This window comes from Nannobrachium achirus, assembly GCF_963921795.1.
Source record: "Nannobrachium achirus genome assembly, chromosome: 13".
NCBI lineage: Eukaryota > Metazoa > Chordata > Actinopteri > Myctophiformes > Myctophidae > Nannobrachium > Nannobrachium achirus.
This window is the reverse complement of record NC_137833.1, coordinates 54,526,564-54,545,316: the sequence shown is the minus strand read 5'-3', so window position 1 is coordinate 54,545,316 and position 18,753 is coordinate 54,526,564. Positions and strand designations below refer to the sequence as shown.

General features: G+C 43.0%; 1 protein-coding gene across 1 annotated transcript; it reads left to right on the top strand.

Annotated features, from left to right (window-relative positions):
* Positions 1–962: 962 nt before the first annotated feature.
* On the top strand, positions 963–12,475 carry LOC308297444 (caspase-3-like; the record flags this gene model as incomplete). The annotated part of the gene is made up of 6 exons (XM_080740850.1): positions 963–1,059; positions 6,864–6,997; positions 7,507–7,635; positions 9,124–9,299; positions 10,107–10,239; positions 12,198–12,475. Exons 1-6 carry the CDS (start codon positions 980–982, stop codon positions 12,473–12,475), a joined length of 930 nt encoding a protein of 309 aa, XP_080596976.1. The 5' UTR covers positions 963–979.
* Positions 12,476–18,753: the final 6,278 nt, after the last annotated feature.

Below are 18,753 nucleotides of genomic sequence, written 5' to 3'. Positions count from 1 at the left end.
CGTTTGTGATTTGAGGCATTTTGTTCAAAACGGCTCAATCCCACAAACTTTGGAAGCCAATCTTAGCCAATCAGGATGGAATATGCAAAATCGGACAGATCCGTGTCGATCACATGACTGTCGAGATATTGCCTACCGATTTGTAGGATTTTTGGACAAAATCTGTAAGAGTAGTGCACAGAAATGTGTTTAGCAAACATCGGCCACTAGTTGGCGCTAGAAAAGGCCCATTTGAAAAATTTAGGGCAGAGGTTCTAGATTGGCATCCAGGGAATGTGTGTGCTCACTTTGGCAGCGACCGGGCCAACGGCGACTGAGATTTGGCGCTCACAAACTGCGAGGACGCACGGACGGACGCACGCACGGACGCACGGACGCACGGACGGACACACGGACGGAGGGGAAAACATACTCTCCCTCAGCCTTCGGCTGGTGGAGACAAAAACTAGCATCAGTCTGAAAACTATAATATGCTGATCTAAATTGCATTTTAACCTTTGCATAAGCTTGGCTGTCAATACTAGGGCAAGTGCTAATTATGATGTTTATTGCATTTATTTGTTGCTTTTTCAGAAAAATATCAATTCAATTCAATTCAAAGGAGCTTTATTAGCATGAGAAAACGTAAGTTTACACTGCCAAAGCAAGTATCAAAATATATATCACCCAATACTCTGTGGAATCTATGAGCAATCTGTTGCAATAGGCTATAATTGTTTTTTGGATCTTGGAATAGAAAATAAATCTTCAAATGTACTGTAACTGTCATTAGTTATTTCAACACACAAATTATCCTCTTAGTTGTTATCTCAACTTATAGGAGATAACAACTAGGAGGAAATGAGTTGAAATAATTTGTTTCACTTTAGTTTAACCGCAAAGTTTGCAACATTCAGTTGTTTTGTTTTTTGACCGGCACTTTTTATTATTTTTCCTCCTAATCTGCAGTGTTTGACATTGCGCGAAGGTGTGGGAAATCATGATGTCTGGCTGTGAAGCAGATACTGGGAACAATGCTGATGATGTCGACGCCTTTGGGATGCGATTTTTCTCAACAAGGTTTGTAGGCTGCTACTGTATACTCATCTCGACACACACACACACACACACACACACACACACACACACACACACACACACACACACACACACACACACACACACACACACACACACCCTTGCTTTGTTGATGATGTGTGTGCACGCGCGCGTGCGTGCGCGCGTGCGTGTGTGTGTGTGTGTGTGTGTGTGTGTGTGTGTGCGTGCGTGCGTGTGCGTGTGTGTGTGTGCAGGCAACTAGGGATGGGACGATATGAAAATGTAATGATTATTGTGACTAAAGAAATTGCAATGATTTACAATATTATAGCAATAATCAAAATATAATGCGTCGTGCTGTGAGCTTGTAGATCGGCTATTGTTTGGCAAAGATATTTGGTAGAGACTAGAGAGTTATTTCCAGGTCGGTTTAAAGGGATAAGAAACCCCGCCTCTAATTTGTTTTATGGGATTTCAGAACATGAAAAGAAATCTGAAATGTAGGCGTGGTTATCTGCCGTTGTGGGGGGAGGGGGCGGAGTATTGCGTCTTCTTCTATCAGAGAGAGACAGACCGAAGCTGTCAGCTGTGGGCAGTTGTTGCTTTTCCATTTCGGAAACATTTTTTAAAACCAGTCATTGGAGGTGTAAAAAGTATAAAGATTCGGCAACTCCAGGTTATATAACTAATTTAAATGTGCAGGTATTTTACAAACAAGCTGTCTGAGCCTTTATCCATGGACAAACTTTCTCCAGCTATGGACCATGGAACCAGTGAAGAATGGACGCTAGGCTATCGCTATAGCTATTTGCTGTGTAGTGTGTGTGTGTGTGTGTGTGTTTGTGTGTGTGTGTGTGTGTGTCGTGACAGTGCGCGCACACACGCGACGTCCACACACGAAAACTAGCAGATCTACAAGCTCACAACGCGTCGTGAAAGGGACGCGTTGTGAGCTTGTATATCTGCTATGTAGCTATGTAGCCTAGCTAACAGCCGTAGCATAGCAGCTTCTCATGTAGACACGTTGGTGTCGGCTCTACGGCTAATAGCTAGGCTACATACATTAGGGTGCATCAAATTTCAATGCAAAAAAAAATCATCTCATTCCATCTAGAACTTTGTTCCACTGTCTATACAAATGATTTTAGCAAAGTTTGGGGGAAATTCATTCATAGTTAGAGGTGCAACGCAGCATGTCAAGTTTAGGGAAAAGTGATATTTCGGCTGCTTTTAGAGCTTTCATTTCTTGATAACATGACATGGCAATTTCTCAAAAATACAACAAATAGTTTGTGAGAAGGTGTTTTTGACAAGAGAAAGGGTGTTTAATCAAGAAGAAACATTTACATTTTCATTGAAAGTCACTGAAAAATGATTGAAAATATTGAAATATTGTCCTAGTTAAGTGACATTTCAGCTGCTTTTAGAACTCTCATTTTTTGATAACATGACATGGCAATTTCTCAAAAATACAACAAATAGTTTGTGAGGAGGTGTTTCTGCCAAGAGAAAAGGTGTTTCATCAAGAAGAAACATTTACATTTTCATTGAAAGTCACTGAAAAATATTTAAATATTGTCCTAGTTATTCACTGTGTTCAGCTTGCACTTATAAGAGCGAATATTAGGCTGTTCACGGTAGGGGTGACCCCGAATAGTCGAATAGTTAGGGGGGGGGGGGGGGGGGCTGTTGGGGTGCTTAATGTCCGATGATTTAACATCAATGAGGCACAGCCCTGTCTGTGTGTGTGCTTTGCGTAGACTCCACAGAACCTGCACAGCTGTGTTAACACTCAATCAGGCTCCGTCACTTTAAACAAGTAGAGGACAAAACTAAAGTAAGCTGCAGGATCTGGCTATGACCTACCCACTCCACACCGAGCAACATGTCAGATAAAAGTAAGTTGGCTTAAGTCCATTATGTAATGTCCATAGTTACTCCCAAAAGCGACGCGAACGCTCACGTTGTTGTGTTTTAAGCTCTACTTTCCTCTTTCTCCCCGACGAGTTATGGGGTCTGTTTTGTAAAATCCAATCGCTGTCTCTCTGTCAGGCTCAGCGCAGTCTGTGCAGTGTGCAGCGTCTCGTGGATAGATGCACAGATATTGGTGTCCTATAGAAATGTGTGACCGGCGACCGCATCGCCTATACAGTAGTTGCATGGCTGTTACACACAGACATCGGAGTCTGGGGCTTTAGCTTCTAAGTGAATACACTTTACACCTGCTATAGGCCTGCTATAGGCCTACTTATTTAGTATTTAGTATTTTGTTATTTAATTCGCCTTATATAATTTAGTTACTTTATTTATTTTAGAGATATTATTTCGTTGTTGTTATTGCTGTATTTATTACTATTCTTATAAGGCCATGATAATAAACCTTGGCTTAAATAATGAATGAGCTATCTATTAAAACAAAAGTCAAGAAGACATGTTATTTAAATGAGTGTTTCACCTCTGTTGTTTATACGCCATTGTAAAAAAAAAACGGGCCATAGTCGACTAATATTCGACTATCAACACACTGACTAAAATCATAGTCGACTATACAAATCCTTAGTCGGGGACAGCCCTAGTTCACGGCGGTCATGCTCAACTGATTGCAGCACATTCTGAAGGTGTTGCTCACTCTGATGTGAGTTTGACCCCTCACTCGGCACAGTCATTCACAACATTGATGGCAGGCACATTCACCAAACCTGCCTGGAATGATGCACTGGTACCCCAATCCTCTACATTGAGAGGAAGAAATGCTGTATCGATTTGCAACTGGTGCATACCAAACCAGCAGTCTGGGTTGGCAAGGTCGGCTAACCTGGTGGCTGGTGAGAGGACTGGAAACTTTGGCTTACAGAAACCAGTGCCAAAGTGCTACTGTGGGGCTCGCATTGGGAGGTTATCTGGTTTGTGCTCCAAGATGGCATCCGCAAGTGCATGCTGCTGATCAGCTGGCATCTTGGTACTGAGGAGTGCCAGGGGCAGCATCTAGTGGTGCCTCCTGTGCTTTCATGGCTGATGTTGCAATGCCCTCGTCAACAGACGTACTCAGTTGTTTGAGGTAATTCCGTGAGGCATCTACTGCTGTTACAGGTCAGCCACCATGTTGCGTAGATGTGCGTAATGAAGTTGGCAAATGCCAGAATCTTCGGCACCTGCTGCCGTGTGGTGATGGTGCCCTGGGGATGCAAGATGTGCTGTTCCATCAAAGCCAGCTAGAGAGTGTAGAGGAGCTTGCCCATCCAGCGCGCCTTGTGCACAGTCCAGATCGTTGGAAGTTTACTGGAGTCTACATCATCTGCACCCAGAGAAGACACAGCTGCACAAAGTCATGGTAGTCGCACTCACCTTGTCTGCAGTCTATCACTGCTGCAGCACATGGTGAATTCAGCACTTAACTTGCCCAGGAACAATGGGCCACTGTAGTTGTGCAGCAGCAAGCTCCAGTTGTACTTTAGACACCTAAACAACCTCTGGTGAGGGTGAGTCCAGTGAAGATGTGGCTGAGGAGCACCTCACCAATATGATGCCAGCACCCGGACAAGAGCAGTGGTATACCAAGTGAGAGCTGGATGGCAATGCAGGCTGCTGTGAGATTGCCTGTGTTTGATGAAGTAGTGTCGAATAACATATTGACAACCTGGTCGGCACAGCACCAGCCCTGCAGTAGTTTGCATGTCAGCCAGGCGATCATCTCTACGCATGCCTTGTCTTTCCCCTTTGTGGATGGGGCACACTAGATGCTGCCCCTGGCACTCCTCAGCACCAGCTGATCAGCAGAATGCACTTGCGGATGCCATCTTGGAGCACAAACCAGTTAACATCCCCATGCGAGCCCCACAGTAGCACTTTGGCACTGGTTTCAGTAAGCCAAAGTTTCCAGTCCTCTCACCGGTCACCAGGTTAGCCGACCTTGCCAACCCAGACTGCTGGTTTCGGTATGCACCAGTTGCAAATCGATACAGCATTTCTTCCTCTCAATGTAGAGGATTGGGGTACCAGTGCATCATTCCAGGCAGGTGTGGTGAATGTGCGTGCCATCAATGTTGTGAATGACTGTGCCGAGCGAGTGTCAAACTCACATAAGACTTTGTGGCAGCAGCCAAGTGAGCAACACCTTCAGTATGTGCTGCAATCAGTTGAGCATGACCGCCGTGAACATCCCAATCTTCGCTCCTACAAGCGCAAGCTGAACACAGTGAATGACTAGGACAATATTTCAATATTTTCAAACATTTTTCAGTGACTTTCAATGAAAATGTAAATGTTTCTTCTTGATTAAACACCTTGTATCTTGGCAGAAACACCTCCTCACAAACTATTTGTTGTATTTTTTGGAAATTGCCATGTCATGTTATCAAGAAATGAGAGTTCTAAAAGCAGCCGAAATGTCACTTAACTAGGACAATATTTAAATATTTTCAATCATTTTTCAGTGACTTTCAATGAAAATGTAAATGTTTCTTCTTGATTTAACACCTTTTCTCTTGTCAGAAACACCTTCTCACAAACTATTTGTTGTATTTTGGAGAAATTGCCATGTCATGTTATCAAGAAATGAAAGCTCTAAAAGTAGCCGAAATATCACTTTTCCCTTAACTTGACATGCTGCGTTGCACCTCTAACTATGAATGAATTTCCCCCAAACTTTGCTAAAATCATTTGTATAGACAGTGGAACAAAGTTCTAGATGGAATGAAATGAAATTTTGACGTTACATTTTTTGCATTGAAATTTGATGCACCCTAACATACATAGCCTATATACAAGCTCACAACGTGTCGCTTTCGCGACGCGTTGTGAGCTTGTAGATCTGCTATTTTTCGTGTGGACGTTGTGTGTGTGCGTGCACTGTCACGACACGCACGCACGCACACACACAGGCTACACTACACAGAAAATAACACAGGCATCACACAGTGTAACTGTCTGTTGACGGAGCCTGCTCTTCGTTCTCTCTGGCTGTCTGGCTGAAACAAGCATACCGTGAAACCACGCCCCCCTTGATACAACTCTATTAAACAAACGTTAATATTAATTAGATATGCCTACGTCACGTTACACCACAGAACATTGATAGCTAATATTTAATGAGTGGCGCGAAAGATTTCTTTTGACCTAGAAACTGGAAGTACACAGAAATAGCTACAGAGACAGCAGAAAGCTCTGAATCCCCAAGCCTATGGGCAAATTGAACCATATCACTGCTCCCTATCACAAGTGACTCATTGATATAATATATATTTATAGAAAAGGTGATTTTGTGTTTCATGCTCCTTTAAAGAGGTGGTGCCATAGTTTTTTTTACTTTTTCTGTTTTTCATGTGTCTAGGAGGTTGAAAGTACTTCATTAGACCCCCTGGTGTGGTTTTTATGAGAAATGATGGATTCTCTTGGTATTTGTTTGTTTTCTCTTGGAGGCTGCCAACTCCTCCCCTAATTACCATTCACCCAACACTGTGGGGTGTGACTAACTTCAGCTGGGTCACCACCCACCATGACATCCATGCATACTTAATGAACTGGGGGTGTGGCCACATAAAAACCCAATTTTAAGTCTTTCTGTATACTTTTTTGGAAAGAATCTTCCTCCTAGTATAATCATAATACCTGATAATCATGTTTTAGAGGGGGGGGGGGGGGGGGGATCATGGCACCACCTCTTTAAGTGGTAGGCCTACCAGATATGCAGCTCGGCAAATAAAAGGTGAATTGATCCCAGTCCATGACGGAGGATAATTTCACGAATAAAACCTCCACGATACGATTATTGTGAGTGTTTTTTATCACGATAAACGATAATAACGATTATCATCCCATCCCTACAGGCAACCTCAGAAAGCCAAGCCCTCAGTCAAGAGAGTGAATGGAGTTGGCCCTGGGACCTCTGACCCCTACCGCTACAACATGGACTACCCCAGCATGGGCACCTGCCTCATCATCAACAACAAGAACTTCAAAGGTAGGGCTGCACCATGTCGGCTTTGGCGGGTGGAAACCTTGTATGTCCAAACCCGTCCATTTTGTATTCATCATTTTAAAAATGAACCAAACTTGTGAAAATAGCCAATCTACAAGCACACAACGTCTTACGATGTAATTAAATTCAGAAAGAAACCAAAAATACACAGGGAAGACATATTTGCATATTATAACCACAACTGGGCGTCTAGAGCAGTGGTTCTCAAAGTGGATTTCAGGGACTCTGTGGGTTCCTTTATGGGGGTCTAAATTGACCCATACAAGTCTGTAACTTTTAACAGCGTACAAATGGAACCAAATGAACCCGTCACTGTCAAGAGTTAAGGGGAGACCTTCAGATGTGAAAGTTTGAGAAATACTGGTCTAGAGTAATGCAAACTCAATAGTAAAAGTACAAACTATGGCACCACCTCTTTAACATCGAGGCTTTACCAACAGAATCCACAAACCGATGGGTGACATCATGGCTATTTGTATTTTTGTTCACAGGTTTGTCGCGTCGTGACGGCACAGACACGGACGCTGCGGCTGCGGCCGAGACCTTCACTCGGCTCGGCTACACGATCAAAATGGTTACCGATCTGTTGGCGTTGCAGATGAGAGAACTACTACACAATGGTATTTATAATAATATTATTATTGTTGTTATTACCATTTACTCAGGCATGTTGTTGTCTCTATAATACAGTTTGTACAGTTCTTTTAGCGGTGGTAGGCGCTCCAACGGGTGACTGAGTGTGTATGTCTTTACTGTATATCCATAATCATGTCCGAATGAGCGCGGCCTCAACAGATGCAATACCGCTGGGTGACCCTAGTCTTGCGTGGCCACACTGTTACCTCCGCAATTTGCAAATGCTCCCGGCATACATGCGAGATAGAGCGGATGTGACGCAACCGCACCCTTGGTGCAGTAGCAATAACAAGTCCTTCTGGAAGCCTTATGTCTCCTTTCAAAAAAGTTTTGGGGCGTTATTTCGTCTTTCTCTGGTGTTGTTGGTGTTACTTCCATGATGTTTTCAAATGTTTTCTTAAACTATACACCCATTACAAGAATATGCTGCTCGAATGACTCTGCCTGTGCGAGTGTGCTTTTGTTATGTTTCCAATGGGACTACCAGGGGACTACAGTTCCATGCAGCAGTGGCTACTTCCGATACTCGCCGTTCGGGAGCTGCCGTTCCAGACTCTATATAGCATTCGGAGATTGTGGAATAGTTGTCTGGCTACGCGAGACTAGGGTGACCCATATGTGGTTATGTTGAGCAGCCTTGTTCATCAGAAGCATAGACATAGGAAGGTAGACGCCTCCATCGGCTCTGGGGCATATATGCATTACGGAACTGAGGGAATCTGCATCGCTTCCGCGCGCTTCCCTTCCGCGTCCGCCACACATCCCGGAAAAGTCGCGCTGGGATTGGCCAGTAGTCACTTTGATCCCTTTGTTTTTTTTCCGGACGTCCAATGAACTGCAGAGGCGGATGAGGTGTTTCATATCTATGATCAAAGGCACCGCGTACTTCACACTTGGTGTGATTTTTATTTTATTTTTAAATAATTTTGATCCCACGATTTTGTAACCCATTTTCCCCCAGTGCCAATTGCCTACGTAATCCTGGGCTCTGCTCTCCCTCTGCCGTGCCTGGGGAGACAACGGACTGACCTCATGCTTCCCTCTATGCATGAGGAGTCCAAGTTGCTTCTTTTCACCTGACAGTGGGGATATCCCTGGTTTGGACGTAGCGCGTGGAAGGAACACGTTATTCCAACCAGTTCCTTTCCCCTCCATCAGGCGCCCTGGCTGGCCAGGGGGAGGCATTATTGAAACCAGGATTACTGTGAGGGTATCAACCCTAGGAGACACGGGGAGAACATGCAAACTCCACACAGAAAGGCCCTATCGCAAACCCCACCTAGGGTGTAGGCGCTGATGTCTTGGTGTGATTTTTAAACACAATACACACACACAGCGCAGTGGAACCTCATCTCGGAGCAGGGAGGTCCCAAACGGGGCTAACCGGGGAAGGAGAGGTCTGTGGTGGACACACACACACGTCTACCTGTAAACAATGTCTCTTGTCTGTCCTCCATTCCTCCACTCTACAGTATCCCAGGAGGACCACAGTCGCTGTGCGTCGTTTGCGTGCGTGATGTTGAGCCACGGAGACGAGGGGAAGATCTATGGAACGGACGAGCACGTAGAACTGAAAGCGCTGACGGGGATGTTCAGAGGAGACCTCTGTAGGAGTCTGCTGGGGAAACCCAAACTCTTCTTCATACAGGTCAGTCACACACTTTAGGAAAATTTCCAAAACCTATGCGAGCATTCCCAAAAAGACAGGTAGGGTATGCCAGTGGTTCTCAACCTTTTCAGACCGCGACCGTGACCCTGGCACCAGACGAGCACTAAGAGTAGAGGAATTTTGTATAACACGGTTTTATTGTGAAAATAGACGATCTACATGCTCACAACGCCTCGCAACGCGAGGCATTGTGAGCTGGTAGATCTGCTATTTTCACAATTTCCGCCTCTAATATGAGACAATTTGGCCAATGTTTAATTTGTCATTTCAGAGGTATTGACAAAATCAATAACCAAAGACAATGCATAGCTATTTTTTCCAGGACCTTTCAGGACCCCTGATCAATTCCAAAACTATTCCAGTGCTGGAAAAATATTTTTCTAATTTCAAAATATTTCCAGGAATTTCATGACTGTGAGAACCCTGCTCAAAACAACTGACAGCAGCAGAATTCTTCAGGGCCTGAATAGTGTCACTGTCGGGCAGAAACCTCGTATCTCCAAGTTTCAAATGTGTACGTTTTTTTGCTGCTTCATCATACAAGGCCGTTGCACAAAAGTAGTGAAAACAGCGCAACGCCGCGCAACGCAGCGCAACGCAAGCACACAACGCCTCGCGGTGCGAGGCGTTGTGTGCTTGTAGATCTGCTGTTTTCACTAGTTTAGTTCATTTTTTTAAATGATAAAAACAAACGGTTTTGGACATACAAGGTTTCCACGCGACAACGACGATATGGTCACCCTAGTTATGCTGTGTTATGTAACCAGCTGCTCTGTGCTTCACCAGGCATGTCGGGGCACGGATCTGGACGACGGCGTTGAGACGGACAGCGACGAGACAGACAGTCGGAGTGTCCAGTCAGAAGACTGCAGGCTACCGGTGGAGGCGGACTTCCTATATGCTTACTCCACAGCGCCAGGTAACTCAATCAATCAACCAACCAATCAACTTTGTTTGTCATGACCCAACGAACGGGTCCTTCCAAATAAATGTAGTGGAGTAAAAGTACAATATTTGCCTCTGAGATGTTGTGGACTAGAAGTTAAAGTATTGGAAATACTCAAGTAAAGTACAAATACAAATACCTCAACAATGAACTTAAAGGAGGACTTCACCACTTTTCAACCTGTCTTCATATAATAGGTCCTCACTAATGTTCATGATAAAATAGCACAATTTTTTTCTACTCAGTCTGGGTCTCTTAGGAGAGCTGTGGGCGGGTCACCAGTGACATCATCGTTTGACAGACTTTTTTTTTTTAAACAATATTTTTGAAAGAAATATTTAGATTTGTATTATTGTGAGAACAATGGCTTCCACTTTAACATTGCAACTTTTCAGGAATAGAAAGCCTGCAGTTTCTATTAGCTTCGATTCCCCATTAATGATGTCACTGGTGATGTCACTGGTGATGTCACACCCGTGACTGATTAGAAAAGAAAAGTGCTATTTTATCATGAACATTAGTGAGGACCTATTATATGAAGACAGGTTGAAAAGCAGTGAAGTCCTCCTTTAAATACAGTATAAGTAAATGTACATACTGTAGTTACTTTAGTTTACAGCACTGTTTCCCTCCAGGAAACACATGACGGGCGATGTGTAACTGCGTAGTGGGCTAGGCTTGGTATGGGACATATGGACAAAAACAAATATCACTATATTCTTTTGACAAAATACCTCAATATGGATGACAATTACAAACATTTTAGTTAGATTTTTACAAGCAAGTGGGCAAGTAATTGTTAGAACACACATAGAAACAAACATTAACATAACAGTAATATAAAACTATATAATCAGACGGAGTACAATAGTGTGTTGCTCATAGCAACGGCACTAAAAAATAAATACAATAACAAATCAAAACAAAACGTCAAGGTGTTTTTGCTTTAAAACTTTGAGAAGTGAGTATTCATTGTGACACTGCTGTTGCGTCCATTGATACAAGCGGCAACACCAGAGCCTTGGATAGCGAGTTCTGCCAATGCGGGGTCAGAAACAGCGCCGGTCACGTGGTTCATGTCACTCGAAATGTCACTTTACCCCTCATAGACTCCAATGCATTCTGTAAACTTCCGGTTTGAGCTTCGTCACTATTCGCCAATAGATGTGTATGTAGAAGACCTGGCCCCATGAAGTGAACTGGAGTGGCGCGACTCTCTCTGAATACAAGGCTCTGGGCAACACATTCAATGAATTGATCATTAAAATCAACATGCTCTGAAAATGCACATGGTCCACCCATGTGACCACTTAAAGGGATATTCCACTTTCAACAGGGAAACACCTTATGGGCTTTTCTCCACATACACCCATTGTAACTTCAAACTTCATTTTAACCATGATAGATTCATTAAAAACACCCATTATTTTTTCTGGTGACTCATATTACCCTCCTAATAATTATGTGAGCAGGCCGTGTTTTTTTTATACATTTTTTCATTTATTTTTAATAATTATTTGGGAAAATGGAAAAAATGAAATACAAAAAAATATAATTAAAAATAAATGAAAAAGGTTATTGAAAAAACACGGCCTGCTCACATATTAGGAGGGTAGTATGAGTCACCAGAAAAAATAATGGGTGTTTTTAATGAATCTATCATGGTTAAAATGAAGTGTGAAGTTACAATGGGTGTGTGTGGGGAGAGGGCCTGGTAACATTTACATCAAATATCTAAATATTGAATGAAGCAAATTAAAAACTGTTCAGGGTGAAAGCCTGATTAGACGATAAAATTACCAAAAGTTTTTTTGAAAGTGAACTATCCCTTTAACATTGTATACAATGGGGGTGTGTGGTCTAATGATGCAGGGGGGGAGGGTCGTTGACATGAGAAAGCTTAATCACTGCTGCGTGTCGTCATTCTCCAGGATACCTGTCATGGAGGAACTTCTACTCTGGATCCTGGTTCATGCAGGCGCTGTGCAAGACGCTAAACGACCACGGCGCGGTCCTGCCGCTGATGCAGATGTTGACCAGGGTCAACGGGAAGGTGGCGCTGGACTTTGAATCGAACAGCACGCAGCCGGGATACAACGGGAAGAAGCAGATCCCCTCAATCGTGTCGATGCTGACCAAAGAGCTCTACTTCCCCACTGTCCCGGCCCCTGTAGTCTGGCCTACTGTAGTCTTTCCACAGGTGCTGTAATTGTGTGTGCCAATCATTGCAGTGCATTGGGAGCACCTTGGTTCCCGGGATGCACTATAAAAGGCTGGGTGGTGCCATATTAAGGTGCCGGCTACACAGAGCTGGATATTTCGGCCGCAAAACTGGATATTTTTGAAACCGGATATTTTTGAAACTGGATAATTAAGTGAAGACATTGAAAAATATCTGATTCACTGGATCCGTGTAGGCATTACTGTGTGTGTGCTTGTCCCCCTAGTGGAGGTCTGGGGACTCTGATTATTTTATACTGCACCTAGATATCTTTCGTTGTGTGTACTTAGATATTTTTCTATGTGGATATCTGAAAAAACAGGATATATGAAATATCCAGCTCCGTCTGGCCTAGGCCTTAGACCAAGGCTACACTGATCTGGATCTTTTTCTAAACTCAGATTTTCATGTATCCGCATAGAAAAATACCTAGGTGCACATGACAAAAATATCTAGGTCTAAAAAAATCCATGCCTGCACAGATCCACTGAGAATCAGATATTTGTATAAATCTTTAATTGTTTATCCGGTTTCAAAAAGATCCGGTTCAGCAGCCGAAATCTCCAGCTTCGTGTGGCTGCAAGCCCTAATCGCCCAAAGAAAGGTCCAGATTCAGAGAGGTTCGTGTAGCCTAGTTCTCTCTATCCTTCCATGAGAGCAGCAGCGTTTGGGCTTTTGCACCATTCAAAGCCCCACACTAGATTTACCACACATGCACTCACTCACATTACTGATTCTACAGACTCACACACGTTGTTCCATCCTTTGTTATGCTTGAGTCAAGTTGTGTTATAAATAAAGGTGGCATTGTAGCCTATACACTTTTAAACTAAGCTGTGTGTCTTCCTCCTTTTTGTTCTGGCCCATGAGCCAGGTCGTAACACCAACTAGTTTGGCTTCGACTGTAGTCAAAGACTTCTCAACCAGGACCCCCAGTTTGATATTCATTAGTCCACAGACCCCAATTTGATAGAAATTTGCTATCCCTGTTGGTCCTAGGGGTCATCAATATGTCCGTATACACAGACAGATTTGTGTCTTTGGCAAAGACTTGTCCTGCCAGTGGAAAGTGTTAGATTGTGTTGTCTTGCTACATAACTTTGTATTGTTCTTATTTTCATCATAATCCCCAATTACTGAATTCCAGTCTCCAGGTTTTCTTCAGAATAAATTTGACACCGATTTAATATGACACTATGGCACTTTAGGAGTCCAGTAATATGTTTTTAGACTTTTAAAGGACTCCCATTAAATGAGAATTCCGGAATACCTGTTTTCTTATGTTATAATATCCCAGTTATTTCTGGTCCACCGTAGCTCCGATCGAGAGCGGTAGAGAGCGGTAGCGGTAGGTGTTACCACTCGTTCTGGGATATTATCAGATTAAGGTAAGAAAATGGGTAGTCCGGAATTCTCCATTAACTGACTGAGAGTCTACCAATGGAACCTAATGGACACATGCTATGAATGGCTCCAGAGAGGATCCCCAAAGCCGCCCATCACCAGGGAGAAGGAAACAAGGCTGACCTAATTAAGATCACCTGGCGAAGAACGACCTCTTATTACTGGTCTCCTCCTGACTCCCTTTGTGAGCAGGGTTCATACCCACTTCAGAGCTAGTGTAAATTCTTATGATGTTCTGTTTTTAATGACATTTAAATTAGTTTGAAAAGCACTGGTTTACACTTTATGCAGATGCTTAGCAAATTGGTGCTGCAATTATCTGTCATCCTATCGGTGATTATTCTATTGATTACTTTTTCTCATTAAAATAATCGAGAAGCGTGTTCTTTTTTATTTAAAAAAATACACTTAATCCACACAATTAACAACTTGTATCAACATAGTGAAGATATCAGTGACACGTTTTAGTGTCGTTTTTTAAACATTTCATATTTTATTTTATGCCCACAATAGCAATCAATTATTAATAGATAATTCTATTACACCATTTCTTATTAATAGTTGTTTATAATTGATTACATTGATAAGTTCTATTAACTCTTGCACCCTGACATAAGAAGCAGTCTTGTGTATGGCCACTGGAGGGAACTCTCCTCCCAGAGATGTTGTTACTTTCAGAGCTACATGTATGGCTTTTATTATCAGTCAGTTATTCCCATTGCTCTCTCTAGTCTGCACTTGTTCAGTAGGCTACAGTGGAGTAGAAGTAAAAGTGCTGAAAATGTGAAATACTCCAGTAAAGTAAAATACCTCAAAATTGTAGCCTAGTAGGTAGAGGTGGGCGATATGGTGATAAATATCGTTGAGACGATACAATGTCTCCACGATATGCCTTTTCAGAGATATCGTATATATTGTGATACAATTGAGGGAGCCTTGTAAAAAATCCAGTTTAATCGTTAATACAGAGATTCATTGCAGAATTCAATTTAAACCTGCATTTTGGTCTAAATCAGTAGTTCTCAAACTTTAAAATGTCAAGGTCTCCACTTAACTCTGACAGTATACAAATTAAACCAAATGGACCGGGTCCATTTGGTTTTATTTGTATACTGTCAGAGTTACATACTTGTAAAGTTCAATTTAGACCTCCCAAAAGGAACCCAGAGAGTCTAGTTTTTGTCAAATAACTTGGAAAATAACCATAAAAACCAACGTGAAAAAGAATTGTGATAAAATCGTGTATCGTGATAAAGCTTGGGAAAATATCGTGATATTGTATTTTTCCATATCGCCCACCCCTACTAGTAGGCCTACTTGAGAAAATGTACTTAGTTACTTTTCACCACCATACTAAAGTGCAGTACTTGTTAGTTACATTACACCCATGCAAGAAACATTTCACAAACAATATTTCTGTATCTTCTCCATGATAAACCTCTTAAAACATTAGCTGCATTTGTTTCATTAATATCTATAGCGTTGAATGAAAGTACAGCTCATATTTGTCTTTGCATGAAGTCTTTATTCATACGAATGTGACAGTCAAACTATATGTTTCCAACAGCTTGGGAAAATAACACACTTTTCATTCCTCTACAAGTACCCACAAGAGCCCCTGACAGTTCACCACTGTAATAATATGTAACAAACTTGAGTAAATCTATTGTCTGAGTTTATGATTAAACATTAAGATTCCCCGAAAGGGAAAAAAACGAATTCAAACCATGAAAAAGATACATATTGCATCATTTATTTTACACGCCGCGGCTTTGCATTTCAAACATGTAGCACAGGGGTGGGTTCACTGGCATATTAAGAGAGTTTTTTTTTCTTCTTTTAATTAAATATTCAAAAAAAGTGTAGTCTGTTAAATTAAGTCCCCTCATTCTGCACACAATTCTACATTCATTCAAACTGCTAACCCTGACTGGGGAGAGAGTCTGGTAGAGTAGATAGGTGGGTTATTGCTCTGAAACTGAGTCAGATGATCATTACATCCTGTTGTGAAAGAAAATATTTCAAAAGCAGAAGACAACAACTACAGTACAAGTAATGTGTAATGAATAATGGAATGTTGACATGGCACACTGACTATCAAGCAAATAAAAACTTGGCACCTCATGTCAAAAAGGTTACCAAATCCTGATGCAGGAGCCCATAGCATGTAAGCATGTTTAAGGAGCACGTCTGATCTTCATCGCTACAGTCTTTAGGGAGTATACATTACCCTTCCACTGGTTCCAGACTATACCCATTTCACGATAGGCTGAACCATGCTTAGTATATCTTCCCCAAAGGTAAACACCAGTGAGATGAGCAGCCTGACACTTGTTGTACCAAAATCCACCCCAATGATAGTATGCACAGTTCCAGTGCCACCGGTCCTGATCTTTGTCAAAGGTTGTGAATTTCATTCCATTGTGATAGGCCAGTGAGTCTCCTGATCCTCCATTCTTGAAGCCAGCAACCTGCAGCCTGTAGCCATCAGCCTCAGGACCCACGGAGAAAGTAGAGTAAAAGGCAAAGACTGCGTTTCCCTCAAAGTCTTCCATGTCCACCCTCAGGTGATACGTTTTGTTCTTGGTAAGGAGGTGCATGTTTTCCAGGCCCAGCCAGTACTCGCTCGACGCGTCTCCAAACCCAGCCGTGTACTGAGCCCAGGGTCTGTAGAAAGTCACAGTGCCGTCCACTCTTCTCAGGATGACCGTCCACTTCCCTCCATCGGTGTGCATGTCACAGTAGACCTTGACGGGTGAATTACCGGGGTAGATGGTGTACACACCACTCTCTGCAGAGACAGACTTTTCGTAGATTTCCTCACAGTCCAGAACCAGGCCGAGATCGCAACGAGGAGCAGGGTGGACTGTTACAGCCAGCAACAGGACTGCAACAACAAGTATCTTTAAGTCTATGACTGGCATGTTGTTGTTGTTGTTGTTGTTGTTGTTGTTGTTGTTGTTCAGATCAAAGGTGTGTTGAGTGTATGCTCAGCTCCAGTAGAAGGTTCAATGCAGTCTGTGTTAGTAGAGAACCCCCTTTTATAGTTAAGAATGCTGACGTACTGTATTGACTCCAAAGAGATGGTATGATAGGTAAAGGTATTCTGCCAGCAGACCGGTCTGACCATTGTGGCTGCCAATATATTTCAGTTACAAACAGTAAGTAGGACTACACACGCATGCACACTCGCGCGCGTACTCGCGCACGCAAACGGACATGCGCACCCCTTTGCGTGTGACCAGGCCTAAAAATGTCGTCCTTTTAGGGGCAATGCCACTTGGCCTTTGTTGTTGTCCATTTTTGAGCACACAAAGGCCGAATGTCAGGGCAGTAAGGCCATCAAATAAAACACGATTTTAGTCCATTGAAACAATTTGTTGAATTTAAGGGTTGATAACCTAATCTGCAGTGAAATAGATAAATGATGGTAATTACAATCTGATCCATGCTCAGCCCTGCACCAATCAAAGTCACTGGATTGGTTTAAAGATGGGGACTTCAGAATCTCAACAAAAGTGGTGTCTACGTGAAAAGAAAGAGACACTGGTACCTACTGTCTACATATTGACAAGAAAGAGACAGAGGAGAAAGTGGTACAGTCAGCTGGGGCATTAAGGCCACTGTGGCATCAGGTCATGCCATTGGTTTGAGGGGCACAAGGCCAAACTGCAGGGGCAACAACGGCCATGGCCTTCATGGCCTCCCTGAAATTCCTGCACTGCGTCCCAAATTTCCATAACTTTTCAGGTGTCCCACAAATTGAGACCCTGTCCCACATTGTGACGGCCAGGCTCCAGTAATAATCAATGTGCAGGTGTTGGTAGGTGACCAAGCTAGACTGGACCGCACTGGACACAGCACTGCTCTAGCAGCACGTGGATACATTATAATGTATCCACGTGCTAGGGCATCCTTCTAATAATTGGCTTTCCCGTTGTAAATCTCTCTCATTGTCTCTTTTCCTGCTAGATGTTTTTAAGCCTGTTAAAATAACATGAGAAATATCCCCTAGGCAACAGCAGGTTACTAACAAAACGATAGGCAGTATCAAATGACCTCAAAGCATTTAACTCATTTTGCGCCCGCGACTTTCGGTCGCAATGATGTCCAGAGTGCTTCACGCAGGCTCCATCCACTTGCACTCTCTTATTTTGAAGGCCAGAAGTGCACAGCGTGATCACTTCCGGTCTGACGTCATCGGGTCGTGCGCCGGAATCGATCGTTGTTTACGTGGTGCCATGCTGGATTGCATTGGAGCTTTTATATATGTGTTATATAAGCGAGCATCTGCCTCCATCTTCGCTTCTAAAGTGTAGTTTTGAGATAATGGACATTTAAGATGAGATCCCCCGTCCACCTCAATGTTATGGGATGACTATTTTGTGCTGGTGGAGCCGTGATGATGACAAATCAGCGACGATTTTCGCCTCCGGAGCTTCCGCCATATACTCGGTATTTATACTCGCCGCTACAGTAATATATTACTTTTCGCGCGACATCGCGCATTCGGCACTATAAGTACTCGAGTACTTTTCGCGCGACATCGCGCGTTTGGCTTTTAATGAGTTAATAGCAACAGCAACTTAAGTAGACTAAGTTGCTATTAACCACCCCGCCTGCCCGTCCCACATTGTCCCACAAAAACGGTACTTCTGTCCCTCAAATGAAAAGTTTGGATCTGGTCGCACACACACACACACACACACACACACACACACGCACACACACACACACACACACACACACACACACACACACAAAATGAATGCCAATCAAACAGGTAGAGCAGACAAAATTGCATTTAGATAGTAAATGAACATGGTCAAAGCAGGTTAATAATGAAGACTGTCACAGCAATT